This window comes from Carcharodon carcharias, chromosome 4, assembly GCF_017639515.1.
Source record: "Carcharodon carcharias isolate sCarCar2 chromosome 4, sCarCar2.pri, whole genome shotgun sequence".
NCBI classification, from domain to species: domain Eukaryota; kingdom Metazoa; phylum Chordata; class Chondrichthyes; order Lamniformes; family Lamnidae; genus Carcharodon; species Carcharodon carcharias.
The window spans coordinates 163,037,277-163,057,521 of record NC_054470.1 but is presented as its reverse complement, the minus strand read 5'-3'; the positions used below and the strand labels follow the sequence as shown (position 1 = coordinate 163,057,521).

The window sequence follows — 20,245 nt, the reverse complement described above, 5'->3', positions numbered from 1 at the left end:
CCTCAACTAAAAGTTTCCCCCAACTGTGTTTGACAGGGCCCTCAACCATGTCTGACCCATCTCCCATACCTTTGCCCTCACCCCCCCAGAACCATGATAGGGTCGCCCTTGTCCTCACTTTTCATCCGCCTTCAAAGAGTCATCCTCCGCCATTTCCGCCAACTCCAGCATGATGCCATCACCAAACATATCTTTCCATCACCACGCCCCATAAGACCGTTCCCTCCGTGACACCCTGGTCCACTCCTCCATCACCTCCAACTCCTCATCCCCTTCCCATGCAATTCAAAACGTGCAACGCCTGCCCCCTACCTCTTCCCTCCTCACTGTCCAAGGCCACAAACACTCCTTTCATGTGAAGGAGCACTTCACTTGCACCCCCTTCAATTTGGTATGCTGTATTCACTACTCCCAATGCGGTCTCCTTTACATTGGTGAGATTAAGAGCAGACTGGGTGACCGCTTTGCAGAACACTTTCGTTCAGTCTGCAAGCATGATCCTGTCGCTTGCCATTTCAACACATCATCCTGCTCTCATGCCCACATGTCCGTCCTTGGCATGCTGCAATGTTCTACTGAAGCCCAATGCAAACTGCAGGAACAGCATTTCATCTTCCGATTAGGCACCTTACAGCCTTCCGGACTGAATATTGAGTTCAACAACTTTAAATCATGAACTCTGTCCTCCATCCCCACCCCCTTTCCGGTCCCCCCTTTTCCAATAATTTATATATATTTTTCTTTTCCGACCTATTTCCATTATTTTTAAATGTATTTCCATCCATTGTTTTATATCTACCATTTAGCCTATTTCAATCCCCACCCCCCCCACCCCACGCCCACTAGGGCTACCTGTCCCTTGCTCGTCCTTTCTACACTTAATGTCCCCATTAGCACATTTCTTAGCTAATATCACCACCGTCAACACCTCTTTGTCCTTTTGTCTATGACATCTTTTGGCAATCTCCACCTATCACTGGCCCTCTATCCAACTCTACCTGTCCCACCACCCTTTAAACCCGCTTATATTTCACCTCTTTTCCATTTTTCCTTAGTCCTGATGAAGAGTCAGTGGGACTTGAAATGTTAACTGTGTCCCACTCCGCAGATGCTGTCAGACCTGCTGAGTTTTTCCAGTTATTTTTATTTTTGTTCCATCATATTTCTACTTCTCTTTAGCTCTGAAGAGTCATATGGACTTGAAACATTAATTCTGTTTCTCTCTCCACAGATGCTGCCAGACCTGCTGAGATTTTCCAGCATTTTCTGTTTTTATTTCAGGCTTCTAGCATCACAGTATTTTGCTTTTATCTTCAAATTCTCCCAAGCTTTTGCTAATGCAGGTTTTCAGGAGATGGGCAATAAAGCTGTGGTAATTAGCTACTCTTCCTGTTTGCTCCCTTGCACTAAGCGAAAGCATTTCTCCACAGCAAAGCAACCATGATGAAGGATTTAGTAGTGCGGGGCTTAGAGAAAACAAATCCAAGTCCTTACACTTCACGAAATTTTTACCCCATCATGCCAACTCAAAATTTAATATAATTATTGGAAAACGCAGTGCCAGCATGAAAAGAACCAAAGGATATACATATCAAGATGATTCCCAACCTATTTGAAACACTTGACTTCTACTGCACAAAACTTGGTGAAGTATCTTTCCAGCACACCTGCAATGAGCCTTTTAATGCTTTCGAGTTGTGCCGTTAACAGCAGCTCCTCACATTTCAGGATCTCAAACTGCACCTCATACAACTGAAGCTGCATGTCGTAATAGTCAGCCTCCAGCCGGTCCAGCCGTGCTATTGAATCTGTGCCACTCTGAAGGCTCTGCATCTGTTTAAAGGAGAATAGGGAAAAGGGTAAGAACAGTAAATGTTACACTGCATTGTTCATTATATGCAAAGCTGCAGTGGGGGGTTGCAAATAATGTTGGTCCAACATACATAGCACACTGTGTAAACACAGGACAAATACACCATAAGTTTCCTGATGCATGTTTAGGTGGAATTTAATGGGGCTGTAAGGAGCAGGTTAGGTGGCGGTGGGGGCAGGAGAATCAGGAGGGACAACTGGAGTGGGAGGGACGGTGTGGAATGCCAGTCACCTGCCCGACACCATGAAATTCTCTCAGCAGTGTGGAAGGCGCAGGAAGGCTTTCCCGCCCAGAGGCCAACTGAGGCCGTTAAATGGGCAATTAAGGTCCTCTCCCTGCCCCCACTGGCATTCAAACAGCAGCGGAGGGAGGTCCTTCACGAGGAGGTTGCCAGATAATCGAGAACTTAATAGCTCTCTGAGGGCATCCCCAGCAGCAAAGGCTGTCCTCATAAAAGTACCACCCCCTCACCAGGGCTTGCCCGACTGGCCCTGGTGACCTTTACTACACTTAGCCAAGTCCCAGGGCAGCCCAGGTGGCGATGCTATCGGCCCTCCAACTAACTGCCAGCTCTTGGAGGTGGGATATCGTCCTTAAAGGGGGCCAGAGCACTGATGCCAAGTAGTTGATGGTCTGATTTCATGAACTGAGTCAGGACTCCTAATGACAGCCTAGGTTTAGAATCAGGAAAACCTAATCTACCCTCCTCACACTTTATCTGCAATTTTCATTTACTTTTATGTAGATCAATGTTGCAATGTTACAAACTTACTTCATCTTTAAGTGCCCGTTTTTTCTGCTCCAGGCAGATCTCTTTTGCTCGCATCAGCTGTAACGTTTCCTTTGCAACTGCGTACCGAAGTTTTTCCATCCTCTCTACTGCCACGGCCCAGGCTGCCTTCCCGCATTTCTTCTGGTCCGCACGCATCCGATCAAACACAGCTAAAAGATGATAAATAAGATCTTTCAAAATAAGACATATAGGGGTAGTTAAATTGCCATTACTTGCACATCTCTATGGGGGGCAGCCTAAATGATCAGCTCTAGTCTATTTTTATCATGCTTGCCAGAATGCCCTTTATACTACAGTAGCTTCGTTGGTGTTTCTGGCATACCTGCTGCATTCTTTCCTGTAGATTTTGTAAGCCTCCCAATGTTGCCAAACTGCCTGATTACAAAGAATAGCTCAATATTATCTTAAGTTTTTGAACTTATTAAGTTTTAATAAAGCAATTTGTCAAAACTGTTTTAAGTGCAGATATTCCAATTTTCTACACCCCATTTCATTCTCCTTCCAGAAAGGTCACCACCACCCAACATAAATTGGATCATGGGATAAGGCAGGAGTAAAAAGTCTTGAACTGGGGGAAGACAAATTTTGCAGAAATGAGAAGGGATTTGGCTGAGGTGCACTGGACAGCACTGCTGGAGGATAAAACAGTGGAAAATCAGTGGGAAGCACTAAAAAGCGAGATCCTAAATGTACAAAGTAGACATGTCCCCTACAAAAATAAGAGTGGTACTGCCAAATCTAGACCTCCCTGGTTGTCTAGAGGAATACAGGGGAAGATCAAACAGAAAAAGAAAGCGTACGAGAGGCACAAAGAACTGAGCACTGCAGATAGCCTAGACAAATATAGGAAGTGCAGGGACAAAGTAAAAAAGGAAATAAGGAAATCAAAGAGAGAGCATGAAAAAAGTTTAGCAAGTAAAGTTAAAGATAACCCAAAGATGTTTTACCAATACATTAATGCTAAAAGGTTAGTTAAGGAAAAAGTGGGACCTATCAGAGATGAAGATGGAAACTTGTGTGTAGATGCAGAGGCTGTGAAAGGGTTTTGAATAAATATTTTGTCTCCATGTTTACAAAGGAAAGGGAGGATGTAGATATAGTAGTCCAGGAGGAACACTGCAAGATATTAGACAGGATAGTCATAAAGAGAGAGGAAGTACTTGAAGGATTGAAATCCTTGAAAGTGGATAAGTCACCAGGGCCAGATGGATTGTTTCTGAGGCTGCTGAAGGAAGTCAGGGAGGAGATAGCAGATGCTCTGAGGATGATTTTCTAATCTTCACTAGCTACAGGGGAGGTACCGGAGGACTGGAGAAATGCACACGTAGTTCCATTGTTTAAAAAGGGATCAAAGGAAATGCCAAACAATTAAAGGCCAGTTAGTCTTACATCGCTGGTGAGCAAATTAGTAGAATTAATCCTGAGAGATAGGATTAACTGTCATGTGGAAAGGCATGGACTAGTCAGGGATGGTCAGCATGCATTTGTTAAAGGAAGATCTTGCCTCACAAATTTGATTGAATTCTTTGATGAAGTGACAAGAAGGGTTGATGAAGGTAGTGCAGTGGATGTTGTGTACACGGATTTTAGCAAGGCATTTGACAAGGTCCCACATGGCAGATTGGTCAGGGTAATGTGGCAAACTGGATAAAAGGTTGGCTTTCTAACAGGAAACAAAGGGTAATGGTTGATGGATGCCCTTGCGAATGGAAAGTTGTCTCAAGTGGTGTTCCACAGGGCTCAGTGTTGGGACCCTTGCTGTTTGTGTTATATACCAATGATTTGGACGTGAACGTGGGGGGCATGATTGGGAAATTTGCAGATGACACAAAGATTGGCCAATTAGTGGATAGTGTAAAGGATAGCCATAATCTCCAAAACAATATAGATGGGTTGGTGGAATGGGCGGTAAAGTGGCAGATGGATTTTAACATAGAGAAGTGTGAGGTCATACATTTAAGGAGGTCAAACAGTTACAGGGATTACACAATAATTGGGAATATACTAAGAGGGGTAGATGAAGTGAGAGATCTTGGTGTACAAGTACACAGGTCCCTGAAGGCAGCAGTTCAAGTAGACAAGGTTGTAAAGAAGGCATATGGAATACTCTCCTTCACTGGCAGAGGTATAGCATATAAAAGTAAGGATATAATGTTGGAATTGTATAAAACACTGGTGAGGTCACAACTGGAGTATTGTGTGCAATTCTGGTCACCACATTACAGGAAGGATGTAATAGCTCTGGAAAGAGTGCAGAGGAGCTTTACAAGAATGTTGCCAGGGTTAGAAAAGTGTAGCTACGAGGAGAAATTAGATAGGTTGGGGTTATTTTCCTTAGAACAAAGAAAGCTGAGAGGTGACTTGATTGAGGTGTACAAAATTGAGGGGAATAGATAGAGTGGACAGGAAAAAAATGTTTCCCTTGATGGAGAATTCTAGAACCGGGGACATAGATTCAAGATAAGTGGCAGAAGGTATAGGGGAGACATGTAGAAGAACTTTTTTACGCAGAGGGTAGTGGGTGTCTGGAATTCGCTGCCTAAGTTGGTAGTAGAGGCAAACTTTAAACTCTTTTAGAAAGTACCTGGATCTGCACCTTAAGTGCTGTAAGCTGCAGGGCTATGGGCCGGGTGCAAGAAGGTGGGATTAGAAAGGGCACCTGGGTATCCTCAGGCTGGCATGGACAATCTGGGCCGAATGGCCTCCTTCTGTGCTGAAACTTTTCTATGGTTCTATGGATTAAAAATAATAAAGAAAATCTCCTCCATCTGCTGGTCACAAGGGTCAAAATATTCATTTGCTTTATCCACTTCAATGTCGTAATACTATTTGGCAGGTGCATTAAGTTAAGATACAGATCAGCTATGTTCTAACTGATTGGCAGAATAGGCTCAAAGGGGCTTAATAACCTACCCTTTTCCTATTTTCCTATCACAAATTAGATTAGGAAAGCATTTTGATAAATCTTAGCTCATACATCCCAAAAAGGCTTTACATACTCACCCATCATGAATCCAGCTATGATTCCAAACTTTTTCCCTCAACCATCCTAGCTAATCAGAAACCCATTCTATGTGTTGATTGCTCTTCTTGTGTGAAAGAATTGCCTGCCTTTACTAGTTTCAAAGTGCCTTGCCCTATTGACATAATTTACTTTGAAGTTAAATTTCAAATCTACCTTTTCTACAACATTTTAGCTTATATAGCTCCATAACACTTTCTCTCAGTTGTCTCGTTTCAAGGCTTAAAAGGTCAGGTTCATCCATTGTTTGCTTCCTCATACCATGATCTTTTGACATCCAGGATCAAGCTGGAGGCTTCTTTTTTGACATTTTAAATAAGCTTTATTGTAACTGACATCAGCTACAGCATCAAGTGACAAAGAAAATATTTAACATTGCAGTGAAGAATGGTTCTGAGAGAGGCAGGTGGAATGTTGCTTCTGGGACCCAAATATCACCTTTGTAACTGAGCAACCAGAACTAATTGCAGTACTTATTCAAGATGTGATCTGAACAGAGCAATTGCTCAAACACAATTGATTTCCTTGAAGCTTTGATGATTGCTGCTATGTAGTGATGAGACTGGTGAATGTTCAGTCTACTTAGATCACTTTCAACTCAATTCTAAAATTTATTTGCTCCAATTAATGACAATTTCATCACATTTTTTTTGGCCATATTAAATTTCATCTGTCATTCTTACTGTGGCTATCTCAACCTGCCTCTTCAGATCCCACTGGCCCTCCAGGTTTGAAAATTTTACATTGACTTTCTGAATCCAAGTCACAATAAATTAAACATTTTAAGTATCCCAACATCAATCTCTGAGTAAATAAAAAGAAAATTGGTGGTTGCATTAAAACTTATTTTCCCAATTAGTTTTTCATGAGTGCAGAGAACCACACATTCGAATTCTTGGCTCTTTTGTAGCATTGAGAATTGGCAATTAGCCATAGTCCACGATGAACCATAAGCACCTCTCTCCATTACAGAAACAAATGATTATATATCTTGAGGGACACAACTCCACATCAAGTATGAGGCAAGGCAAGGAGGCAGGCCTTGATGAACTAGCATTATCGGTGGGATGTCGTTTACCCTGGCACCTTGTCCTCCCACAATTTAAAGTCATTTTTCTGATTTACTATTTCGGTTCTTATTGACCTCTATAATATCACTTTTCAGACACCTTTAGTATGGCAATACAGTGGTTATGTTAATAAACTAATAGTCAAGCAGTCTGGATTAACCATAGAGAACGTGATGTTTTTCTGTTTGAATTCAAATGTCATCTTGGCTCAGTGGTCACACTTCCACCTCTGAGTCAGAAGGTACTGGGTTTAAAACCCACTTCAGAACTTCAGCACATTTTTTTATTTTAAAAAGTGAACACTAAGGTGTGGTACTGAGTGTGCCAGTGGCATAACAACAAGAACTTATACTTATTTGGCACCTTTAACATAATAACACGCTCCTAGGCACTTCACAAGAGCATTATAAAACAGTATTGACACTGAACCACATAAGGATATAAGGTCAGATGACCAAAAACTTGGTCAAAGAGGTAGGTTTTAGTGAGTGTCTTAAAGCAGGAAAGCAAGGCAGAAAGAGGTGTAGTGAGGGATTTCCAGAGCTTGAGACTGACACATGGCCACCTATGGCACAGCAACTATAATTGGGAATTCACAAGAGGCCAGAATTACACGAGCGCAGATCTCGGAGGGTTGTGGGTCTGCAGGAGATTGTAGAGATAGGGCTATGACTAGATATATAAGAATGGAACCATGTGAGAGTAGTCCACTCAGCTGGACAACAGAGAAGCATTGGAGGAAGATGGTGTGGTCAACCTGTCAAAGGCTACAGATGGGTCAAGAAGGACGAGGAGGGACAGTTATTGGGGATTTAGTTAAGAATTGTTTTGGTATTGTGGCAGGGCAGGGACTTGATTGTGGGATTCAAACATGGAGTTCTGGGAAAGAGGGAACAGATTTGGGAGGTGGCAACATGTTCAAGGACTTTGGAGAGGAAAGGGAGGTTGGAGATGGAACAGTAGTTTGTAAAGGCGGTGGGGTCAAAGGTTGGTTTTCTGAGGAGAGATGTGATGACAGCAAATTTAAAGGCGGGGAAAACACAATTAATAAGTGCCATCTTTTAAACAAGGTGTTAAACCAAATACTATTCAAAGATGATCAGCAAATCTCTCCTGGTGTCTTGGCTAACATTAACCCTTCAATAATTATTACCAAAAATCCCAGTGCTATCATGCAACCTTGCAACATGCAAAATAAATGCACATTATGGACATAATAAAAGTGACTGCACATTAAAAATATTAATTACTGTTCTGTTGTACCTCTGTAGTTATGCTAAGGGGTCATCTTACATTTTGGGTATACGTCAGCTGGGTGCAGTGACTGTTCCATCTATTCAACTGAACCAGTGAGAAACCCAAACTACTTTCAGAATTGGGTCTCCCTAGAATATTTGCAACAAGGGCAGACAGGCAATTCACTGGCTTAAGTTGGCGGGGTGAGACTGTGAGGGAGTGGGGAGAACGACAGGTAGATGGCAGCAAGAACTCCAATAGTTCCCCAGAGAAACCAAGGCATAAGTCCTAGAATCAAAGAATGGTTACAGGACAGGTGAGCCTGAGCCTGTGCCGGCTTTCTGCAAATCAGAGCTGGAGTTGTTCATTTGTCCCTTCAAGCCTGCTCTGCCATTTAACAGGATCAAGGCTGATTTTTGACCTTAACTTCACAAGCCTGCAATATCCCCATTCCCCATAATCCTTAATACTCAAAAATCTATCAATCTATCTCTTAAATATACTCAATAACTGAGCATCCACAGCTCTCCAAGGTAGAGAATTCTAAAGATTCACAGCCCTTTAAATGAAATTTCTCCATCTCTATTCTAAATGTTCAACCCCTTATGAGACTGATAATGTGACCAGATTCCCTAGCATCTAATTCATAAAGCCCCTTCAGAATTTCAAATGTGTCACCTCTCATTCTTCTAAACTCTATGAAATAGAAAACTAGTCTACTCAATCTCTCCACATAGGACAATCCTCTCATCCCAAAGACAAGTCAACTGAAGCTTGGTTGCACCCCCTCTTGGGCAATAATAGGAAAGGTTAACTGAAAACAATACTCCAGGTATGGCCTCACTAATGCCATGTATAATTGCAGCAAAACTTATTTGCTTGCAGTAATTGCAAGTTAACTTTTTGATTCATATACAAGGGTACTCAGGTTCCTTTGTATGCAAACATTTCCTAACATCTCACCGCTTAAAAAGTCCTGCATTTTTTTTCCTGCAAGTGAATAACTTCACATTTTGCTATATTGTACTCTATCTGCAATAGCGTCAGAGCTTCACAGCATGGAAAGAGGCCCTTCGGCCCATCATGTCCACGCCCCTCTCTACTCTAATCCCATTTCCTAGCACTTGGCCCATAGCCTTGTATGCTATGGCATTTCAAGTGTTCATCTAAATATTAAATATTGCAAAGGTCCCCGCCTCCGCCACCTTTTCAGGCAGTGAATTCCCAACCTCTAGGTGAAACTATTTTTCCTCAAATCCTCTCTAAACCTCCTGCCCCTTACCTTAAATCTATGCCCCAGTTATTGACCCCTCCACTAAGGAGAAACGTTTCTTCCTATCTACCCTTTCTATGTCCCTTATAATTTTGTACACCTCAATCTGGTCCCCCCTCAGCCTTCCCTGCTCTAAGGAAAACAATCCTAGCCTATCCAGTCTTTTTTCATAGCTGAAATGCTCCAGCCCAGGCAACATCCTGGTGAATCTCCTCTGCAGAGTCTCCAATGCAATCATTTCCTTCCTACAGTGTGACAACCCTGCGCACAGTACTCCAGATGTGGCCGAACTAACGCTTTATACAGATCAATCATAACCTCCCTGCTCTTATTTTCAATAAATCGACTATTAAAAGCAAGTATCCCACATGCCTTCTTAACCATCTTATCTACCTGTCCTGCTGCCTTCAAGGATCAATGGACATGCACACCAAGGTCCTTCTGGTCCTCTGTACTTTCTAGGTCCTTCGGATCCTCTGTACTTCCTAGGGTTCTACCATTGATCGTGTACTCCCTTGCCTTGTTGGTCCTCCCAAAATGCATTACCTCTCGCTTTTCAGGATTAAATTCCATGTGCCACTGTTATGCCCATCTGACCAGACCATCTATATCACCCTGTAATCTAAGGCTTTCCTCCTTGCTATTTACCACACCACCAATTTTCATGTTAGCAGTAAACTTACTGATCATACCTCCTACATTCATGTCTAGGTCATTAATGTACACAACAAACAGAAAGGGACCTGGCACTGAACCCTGCGGTATGACGAGCACAGGCTTCCAGTCACAAAAACAGCTTGTGATCATCACCCTCAACCTCCTGCCACTAACTGGATCCAATTTTCCAAATTTCCCTGGATCCCATGGGCTCTTGCCTTCTTGACCAGTCTCCCATGCGAGACCTTGTCAAAAGCCTTACTGAAATCCATGTAGGCTACATCAACTGCACTACCCTCATCTACACACCTGGTCACCTCCTCAAAAAATTCAACCAAAATTTGTTTAACATGATCTTCCCTTGATAAAGCCATGCTAACAATGATTAATCCTTGACCCTCTAAGTGGAGGTTAATTCTGTCCCTTAGAATTTTTTCCGCAAGTTTCCTTACCATAGGCCTATAGTTGCTTGGTTTATTCCTACCACCCTCCTTGAATTAGCTGTCCTCCAGTCCTCTGGCACCACTCCTGTGACCAGACAGGATTTGAAAATTAATGTCAGGATCCCTGCAATCTCCTTCCTTGCCTCCCACAGCAGCCTGGGATACATCTCATCTGGGCCTGGGGGTTTATCCACTTTTAAGGCTATTAAAACTACTAATACCTCCTCCCCCTCAATGCTAATTTGCTCAAATATATCACAGTCCCCCTCCCTGATTTCTATACTTACATCGTCCTTCTCTATAGTGAATACAGATGCAAAATGCTCATTTAAAACCTCACCTATGTCTTCTGGCTCCTCACAAATTGTCATTTGGTTCCTAATGGGCCCTACTCTTTCCCTGGTTACCCTCTTGCCCCTAACATACTTACAAAATACCTTTCGATTTTTCTTTATTTTACCCGCCAGTGTTTTGTCATGCCCCCTCTTCACACTCCTAATTTCTTTTTTAAGTAACCCCCTGCACTTCCTATACTCCTCTAAGGCTTCCGCTGGTTAAGCTCTCGGCATCTACCATGAGCTTCCCTTTTTTTCCTTATCCAAATTTGTACATTCCTCGACATTTAGGGTTCTCTGGACTTGTTGGTCCCACCCTTCACCTTTATGGGAACATGTTGACCCTGCACTTTCACTATTTCATTTGTGAATGGCTCCCACTGGTCCGATGTAGATTTTCCTACAAGTAGCTGTTTCCCAGTCCACTTTGGCCAGATCCTGTCTTATATTAAAATCAGTCTTCCCCCAATTCAGAACCTTTATTTCCGGCCCATCTTTGTCCTTTTCCATAACAACCTTAAATCTTACTGAGTTATGGTCACTATCACCGAAATGCTCCCCCGCTGACAATTATATCTCTTGCCTGGCTTCGTTCCCTAAAACTAGCTCTCGTGTAGGACTTTCTACAAGGTGGCTTAAAAAGCTCTCCTGGATACATCTTAAGAATTCTGCCCCCTCTAAACCTTTCGTGCTTTGTCTATTGCAGTTAATATTGGGGAAGTTGAAATCCCCGACTATTATTACCCTATTATTATTATACTTCACTGAGATTTGTCTACATATCTGCGCTTCTTTCTCTACCTGAGTGTTTGGGGGTCTATAGTACATCCCCAGGAATGTGATTGCCCTTTTTGTTTTTAAGTTCTACCCATGTGGCCTCATTTGAGGAACCTTCTAAGATATTATTCCTCTTTATTGCAATAATTGACTCCTTGGTCAATATTGCAACACCACCTCCTCTTTTACACCACTCCCTCTCCCCCCACAACTTGCCTGAAGATTCTATACCACGGAATATTGAGCTGCCAGTCCTGCCCCTCCCTCAACCGCATCTCCGTGATAGCAATGATGTCATATCCCCACGTGTTAATCAACACCCTCAACTCATCTGCCTTACTCATAAGACCCCTTGCATTAAAATAAATGCCATACAGCTTTGCCATGTTCCCTTGTGCATTAACTTGACTATATATGCTCTGCCTTCCAGACTGACTTGGTTTTTCTTCTATACTTGTCTGTACATCACTCCCTACTATTCCTCCACTCCATATCACTTCTCCTTGCCAAATTAGTTTAAACACCCACCGATAGCACTAGCAAAACTCCTACAAGGATGTTGGTCCCGTTCCAGTTCAGGTGCAGCCATCGGGCCTGTACAGGTCCCACCTTCCCCAGAAACAGACCCAGTGATCCAGGAATCTAAACTCCTCCCTCCTGCAGCAACTCTTCAGCCACGCATTCATCTGCCTATTCCTATCCTCACTAGCAAGTGGTACCAGGAGTAATCCAGAGATTACAAACTTTGAGGTCCTGCTTTTCAATCTGCTACCTAGCTCCCTAAACTTTTGTTGCAGGACCTCATCCCTCGTTCTACCTATGTTGTGAACCACCATCTCTAACTGTTCGTCCTCCCGCTTCAGAATGCCCTGCAGCCAATGACATACTTGACGGTGGCCCCAGGGAGGCAACACACCATCCTGGAGCCATGTCTGCAGCCACAGAAAAGCCTGCCTGTACCCCTCACTATTGAGTTTCCTACCACTATTGCTCTTCCTTTCTTGCTCCTCCTCCCTGTTCAGCTAGGCTCTGGTTGCAATCCCCAGAGGAACCATCACTCTCACCATTTTCCAACACAGAAAAACTGTTCTTGAATGAGATGCACTCTGGGGCTTTCCTGACCACTTGCCTGCCCTCCTCCTTCTGACTGGTAGTCACCCATTCCTTCTCTGACTGCACTTCCTTAAGCTGCGGGGTGACTACGTCCAAACATGTGTTATCCACATAACTCTCAGTTTCGCGGATGACCTGCTGTGCCTCTAGCTGACGCTCTAGCTGTGAAACCCAGTGCTTAAGATGGTCAAACCAGTGGCATTTCCTGCAGATGTGGTCATCCAGACTGCCAGGAGCATCTAAGACTTCCCACATTCTACAGGCCACGCAACACATGGGACTGAGCTTCCCTGCCATACCTTTAGTTAAAATACTCTTACCTTAATTTCAAGTCAAGTAGAAAATAATTAAAGTTTCTTTTTTTAATAAAAAGAAAGAATTCTTACCTTTCCTTAATGTAGCTTTAAATTGGAGAAAAGCAACTTACCCACTACCTACCAATTAGCTCTCTGCTTTGCACTGACCACTTTCATCAGCCTTTATGAATTCTGGTGGGGTTCCTTTTGGGGTTAGCTGTTGCTCTGACTGGCTCCAACAACAATGTTGTTATCTACTCATCCAACCTGTCTATTTCCCTCTGCAGCCTCTTTGCATCTGCTTCACCACTTAACTTTCCCATCTAACTTTGTATTGTCAGAAAACTTGAATATGTTGGACACTTAGTTCCCTCATGTAAATCTTTAATATAGATTGTAAACAACTGAGTATCGATTCTTGCAGTACCCTGCTAGTTACAACCTGCCAACCTGAAAATATTCCATTTATTCCTACAATGTTTTCTGTCCATTAACCAATCCATACTAACATATTACCCCCAATCCTGAGTCCTAATTTTGTCTAATAATCCATGTAAACCGTGACTTGGTAGCATTCAGTCGCACTCCAGAACTTGATTACAAAAGTCAAGGCTGACACTCCAGTGCAGTACTGTTGGAGTGCAGCACTGTCAGAGATGCCACCTTTCAGATTGGGGGGAGGGCGGGGTGGGGGTGGGGGTGGGGGGGTGAGTTATCCCTGGTGTCCTGGGCAATATTACCCCTCAATAAACATCACAAAAACCACCATCTGATCATTATAACACTGCAGTTTGACGGCGCTTACTGTACACAAATTGACTATATGTTTCCTGCATTACACTTGTGACTACACTCAAAAGTACTTCATTGGCTGCTTTGAGATGACGGATGGTCATGAAAGGCACTTTATAATTGCAAGCCTTTTTTTCTTTCTCTACCTTAATGAATACACTACATCCATAGATTCCCCCTTATTCATCTTACTAGTTACTTCAAAAATCTCTTAACAGATTTGTCAGAAACTATTTCCCCTTCATAAATCTGTGTTGACTCTGCTTAATCATATTATGATTTTCTAAGTGCTTGGTTACCCAAGTGCCAAATTATAGGTTTTAGCATTTTACTGTGAATGTTAAGCTAACCAGTCCATAGTTCCCCATTTTCTCTCTTCTTCTTCTTAAATAATTGGGTCCTATTTGCTACCTTCCAATCCTTTGGAACTGTTCTAGAACCTAAGGAATTTTGAAAGGTCAAAACAAATGAAACAAGTCATTCCTGTTTATCCAACTAATGCTAGACATGCATTTATCCTGCTCAGCATAATGCATGTCTTGTACTGATTTGTTGTTGAACAGCCTCCCAATTCAATCGTCAAGCCTCATATTTTATAACATGCTTCCTTCATGGCTTCACCCCTCAATATCCTTCAATCATAAATTCATCCCCATACATTATGTTCTCCCTGATTCTGGTCTTAGGTGTATCTTGACTATGATGTGTCTGAACTCCAGATCATGTTGAGCTTGATCATCTGTGGTTGCTATCCCAAAATGCCTTGACTTTATTTCCTGTATATCTCTGGATCATTTATGAATACCTGGTCAAAATGGACACAGTGCTTCTCTGATGCACTGAGTCATGAACCAATTCTACATTACATTTACCAACTCCAAGTACAAACCATTTGGGTTTTTCCAAATTTACCTTTGATTAACTGAAACTGACCACTAAAGTAACTTCTGTTCTCACAAATATTTCCTACCTCTTCATAGAACAAATTGTTTTCTTTAAATGCAGCATAGCCATAATTAAAGCATGGTATTTTTATTCATTAAAGATATCCAACCAGAGCAGTTCATTGTGTAGTTTTCCAATTTCCTCGAGATAATGATAGTCTTCATCAACAGAAAGAATTTGCATTTGGAAATATTATAAAATGTGAGAATGGATTTTTAAAAATATTTTGTTATTCTGTGCAGAAGGCTGGTTGTATGTGTGAGTGTGTGTGTGTCAGAGTGAGTGAGTGAGATTTAATTAAGCTGGGCAAGGGTTTGATAGGAGTCAGGTTGTCAGGGGGCTTGGAAACATGAAAAGGATAAGCGGTGTTTAGTTGAGTAAATAGGTTAGATCCAACATTTGCATTTTTTAGATAAGTTGAGAGGTTGTTTGAATTTCAAAGGGGAGTCAGAGATGACAAGGAAGGTGGTTGCATCTTGCAGGAGTCTATAGGTTGGTAGTGGGGCTATTATATTTTGATTGACCCAAAAGCAAAGACAAGCTGGAAACATGAAAGATCTTATAGATGGAAGGGTTTGAGCTTCAAAGGGGTGAGAGAACAATGGGACTAAGGTGAAAGGTAAAAAAAGTAGAGTTACTCTGGGTAGCTTTTTTTAAGCTATTGGGCTGGAGAGGTGTTGAGTTGGATAGCTGTGGAACTGTTGAGGAGTCTCGGCTGCAGCAAGCAGTTTTATTCTGAAATGGATTCCACAGCAGAGTGGAAGGGGGTAAAGGTCATGTGGTACACCTTTATTGAAGCTACAGCAGTTTTCCTTGTGTAATAAACTGGATTTTTCATATTTAAAAATCTATAAGGGAGTATTACCTGGAAGGTGTTTACTTGTGGGTTTGACCAAGTACTGTGTTTTGGGGGAATGTTTTCTAAGACTAACCTTAATTATGTAACTGTAATCCTGTGTGCTTAAGTTTTCTTTTTCCTTTGTTCATAAAATTTTTACTTTTAAGTTTTAAAAACCCCAGAAGTGTTACTGGACCTCTTACTGCTGATATTGTTACGTTTTGATCTCGTTATCAGAATACAAAAAAAAAAGGTTGTGCCCACAAACCAAGTTTCCCCCTGGGATTTGGTTTGCGCAGCAATTAACACCGGCTGTGGTCATAACAATAAAATGTCCCAAAGCATCAGGAAGAAACAAACATGAAGCCAAATAAAGGAGATATTGTGATGCCCACAGGTGGCTTGGTCCCTCTGCATAGCAAAATTATGGAGCACACAGCAGTGACATGGTCCTAGAGACTGGAACAGGATCCAGACCTATTCAAGCAGCAGAAGCTCTGCTTGGTTGCTAAAGGGATTTGGTGGAGGCAAGGATCTGACTATATCTCATCTATACAAGGTTCCTGACAGGAATCATGAATCACACCAGTCAGGCATAAGCCCTAGTTTCCAAACAGCCAGTCTCTGATCCAATGACCTGGATGAAAGAGATGGGGAACTGCGGAATAGTGCAAGGCATCATGACAGCTGCCAGGATACCTGGCACAGAGCTGCATGATGCATTCCACGTCAATGAGTGGGAGCTCTTTTGGCTGACATATATTTCATAGTCTTGTTTTGGAGCACAGAAGGCTGTATGTGCACTACTACCAAGGTTAGTCATAGGCCAGGAGACTGGCAAAACTTTAGAAACTGTCAAAGGATGGCTTTAAAAAAGGGAGAAATTAGAATGTGAGGGTAAACTAGCAAGAAATATAAAAAGACAGTCAGGACTTCTACTAGTATATAAAAACAAAAGAGAGTAATTAAAGTAAACGTTGGCTTCTTAGAGGATGAGGCTGAGGAACTAATAATGAGAAGCAAGGAAATGCAAAGGCTTTGAACAAGTATTTTCTGTCTTTACGGTAGTAGACACAAAAAGCATCCCATGAATAGCAGAAAATCAATGGGAAAAAGGGGCGTAGGGCCGTAGGAACTTAAAACAATAAATCGCTAGAGCAAAAGTACTAGATAAATTTATGGAACTAAAGGCTGACAAATCCATTGGACAAGATGGCCTGCATCCTAGGGTCTTAAGGGAAACGGCTGTAGGGATAGTGAATGCATTGGCTGCAATCTTCCAAAATTCCATAGATTCTGGAAAGGTCCCAACAAACTGTAAAGCCACAAATGTAACAACGGTATTCAAGAAAGGGGGAAGACAGAAAGCTGGAAACTATAGACCAGTTAGCATTTTCTCAATGACAGATGTTCGGCTAAGGATATATTATTAAGGAGACATTAGCAGGACATTTAGAAAATCATAATACAATCAGGCAGAGCCAACATGGTTTTGTTTGGCGGGGGTGGGGCAGACAGGAGATGGTGGTATTGTGGATAGTGGTAATGTCATTGAACAACCCAACAAGCCCAGGGTAACACTGTGGGGACAAGGGTCCAAATCCCAACAGTTGATGAAATTTAAAATTCAATTAATAAAAATCTGGAAATGAAAGGTCATCTCAGTAATGGTGACCATGAAACTATCATTGGTTGTCATAAAAACCTATCTAGGTCACTAATTTCCTTTAGGAAAGGAAATCTGCCATCCTTTACCTGAATGGGCCTGAATGTGACTCCAGACAACAATGTGGTTGACTCTTAACTGCCCTCAGAAATGGCCAAGCAAGCCACTCAGTTCAAGGGCAATTAGGGATGGGCAACAAATGCTGATCTTGCCAGTGACGCTTATATCCCATGAAAGAATAAATTAAAAAATCATGTTTGACAAATTTATTAGACTTCTTTGAGGATGTAACTAGCAGGTGGATAAGGGGGTACCAGTAGAAGTAGTATTTTAGATTTTCAAAAGGCATTTGATAAGGTGCCACATAAAAGATTACTGTACAAATTAAGAACTCATGGTGTTGGGGGTGATATATTAGCACGGATTGGCTAACTAACAGGAAACAGAGAATCAGGATAACAAAAGATTTGGCAAACTGTACCTGGTGAATTGCCACAGGGTACAGAGCTGGGGCCTCAACTATTTACAATCTATATTAATGACTTTGATAAAGGGATCCAGTGCATTGCAGCCAAACTTACTGATGATACAAAGGTACTTAGGAAAGTAAGTTGCAAGGAGGGCACAGAGTCTGCAAAGGCACATATAGGTTGAATGAGTGGGCAAAAATCTGTCAGATGGAGTATGTGAGTATGGAATAATGTGAGGTTGTCCACTTAGGTTGGAAGAATAGAAAAACAGGTTATTTAAATGGAAAGACTGCTGTACAGAGGGATCTTGGCATCCTTTTACATGAATCACAAAATGTTACAGTGTATGCAGCAAGTAATTAGGAAGGCAAATGGAATGCTGGCCTTTATTGCAAGGGGGATGGAGTATAATAAAAGTATGGAAATCTTGCTACAACTGCACAGCATACTGGTGAAATCACACCTACAGTACTATGTACAGTTTTGGCCTCTTTATCTAAGCATGCATATACTTGCATTGGAGGCAGTTGAAAAAGGTTCATTAGATTGATTCCTGGTAAGAAGGGGCTGTCTAATGAGGAAAGGTTGGGCTTATACACGTTGGCGTTTAGAAGAATGAGAAATGATCTTATTGAAACATATGAAATTTTGAGGGGGCTTCACAGGCTAAGAGGATATTTCCCTCATGGGAGGGTCTAAAACTAAGTGACGTAGTTTCAAACATACTAATTAGAAGCAGGAGTAGGCCATTTGGCTCCTCGAGTTTGCTCTGCCATTTAATAAGATCATGGCTGATCTGACTGTAACCTCAAATCCACATACCCACCTAACCCCTCTAAACTTTCACATCCTTGCTTATCAAGAATCTACCTACCTTTGCCTTAAAAATATTCAAAGACACTGTTTCCACCTTTTGAGAAAGAGTTCCAAAGGCTCACGGCCCTCAGAAAGAAATTCTCCTCATCTGTGTCGTAAATGGGCAACCCCTTATTTTTAAACAGTAACATCTAGTTCTAGATTCTTCCACAAGAGGGAACATCCTCTTCATATCCACCTAAAAGATCCTGAGGGGTTTTGACACATTTCAACCAAGCCACCTCTTATTCTACTGAACTTGGTGATATAAGCCTAGCCTGCCTAACCTTTCCTGATAAGACAACCTGCCCATTCCAGGTATCAGTCTAGTAAATCTTTTCTGAACTGCTTCCAATTCACTTACATCCTTCCTTAAATAAGGAGGCCAATACTGTGCACAGTACTCCAGATGTGGTCTCACCAATACCTGATATAACTAAAGCTTAATCTCCCTACTTTTGTCATTAATTCCCCTTACAATAAATGATAAAATTATAATAGGTTTCCTAATTACTTGCTGTACTGCATACTAACCTTTTGCAATGTGTGTACTAAGATGCCCTCTGCCTCTCGGAACTCTGCAATCTCACCATTTAGATAATATGCTTTTTATTATTCTATCAAAATTAACAATTCCACATTTTCCCACATTATGTACTGTTTTCCAGATCTTTTCTAAAGTTCTAAATTGGGGGAAGATAAAGTTTATGAAGCTCAGAGGTAAGCTGGTGAGAGTGGACTGGATACAGCTATTAAAAGGGAAAACGGTATCAAAATCATTAGGAGGCATTCAAAAGTGAGATTCTATGGCACAGTGTAGACATGCCCCCACAAAAAAGGGCAGTGCTGCCAAATCTAGAGCCCCCTGGTTACCCAGAAGCATACAGGCCAAGATAAAGCAAAAAAAGAAAGCCAGTCACAAAAGACTTACTGTAGAAAGCCTAGAGTGGCATGGAAAGGACAGAGGTGAAATACAAATGGAAATTAGGAAATCAAAGATATGAAAAAATATTGGCAGGTAAAAATCAAAGAAAACCCAAAGATGTTTTACCAGTACTTTAAGAGCAAGAGAATAACTAAGGAAAGGATAGACCCTAACAGAGATGTACATGGTAACTTGTGCATTGATGCTGAAGATGTGAGCAGGGTTCGCAATGAGTACTTTGTCTCCGTCCTCACTAAGAGTTGATGCAGACATTCTAGTTAACGAGGAGGTGTGTGAAACATTACTTACAATAAGCATAGTGAGAAAGTGACCGACATCCCTGAAGGTGAATAAATCACCAGGGCCGGATGGATTGTATCCCAGGCTGTTAAAGGGAGACAAAAAGGAAATAGCAGGTACTCTGGGGATAATTTTCCAATCCTCACTAGATACAGGCGAGGTACCAGAGGGTTGAAGGTCTGCAAATGGTGTACCGTTATTTACAAAGGGTGCAAGGGATAGGCCAGAAAATTATAGACCTGACCTGAATTATTGGTCTGACTTCAGAGGTGGGCAAATTATTGGAATCAATTCTGAGAGACAGGATAAACTGTCACTTAGAAAGGTTTGGGTTGATCAGGGCCAGTCAGCATGGTTCTGTTAGTGGAAAATTGTGCCTTACTAACTAAATAGAATTTTTTGAGGCAGTAACAAGGAGGATTGACGAGCGTAGTGTGGGCGGATGTTGTCTACATGGATTTTAGTAAGGCATTTGACAAGGTCCCACATGGCAGACTGGTCAGAAAAGCGGGATACAGGTGAAGATGGCAAGTTGGATCCAAAATTGGTTCAGCAACAGGAAACAA

At 41.9% G+C, this 20,245-nt stretch overlaps 1 protein-coding gene across 1 annotated transcript in view; it reads right to left on the bottom strand.

Annotated features, from left to right (window-relative positions):
- jmy (junction mediating and regulatory protein, p53 cofactor) overlaps positions 1-20,245 on the bottom strand; it is a 145,107-nt gene that overhangs the window by 50,819 nt on the left and 74,043 nt on the right. Inside the window, exons 4-5 of the mRNA XM_041185666.1 lie at positions 2,646-2,815; positions 1,668-1,833 (exon numbers count right to left, since the gene is read on the bottom strand). Coding sequence (XP_041041600.1) covers positions 1,668-1,833; positions 2,646-2,815 — 336 coding nt within the window. The remainder of the gene's footprint in view (positions 1-1,667; positions 1,834-2,645; positions 2,816-20,245) is intronic.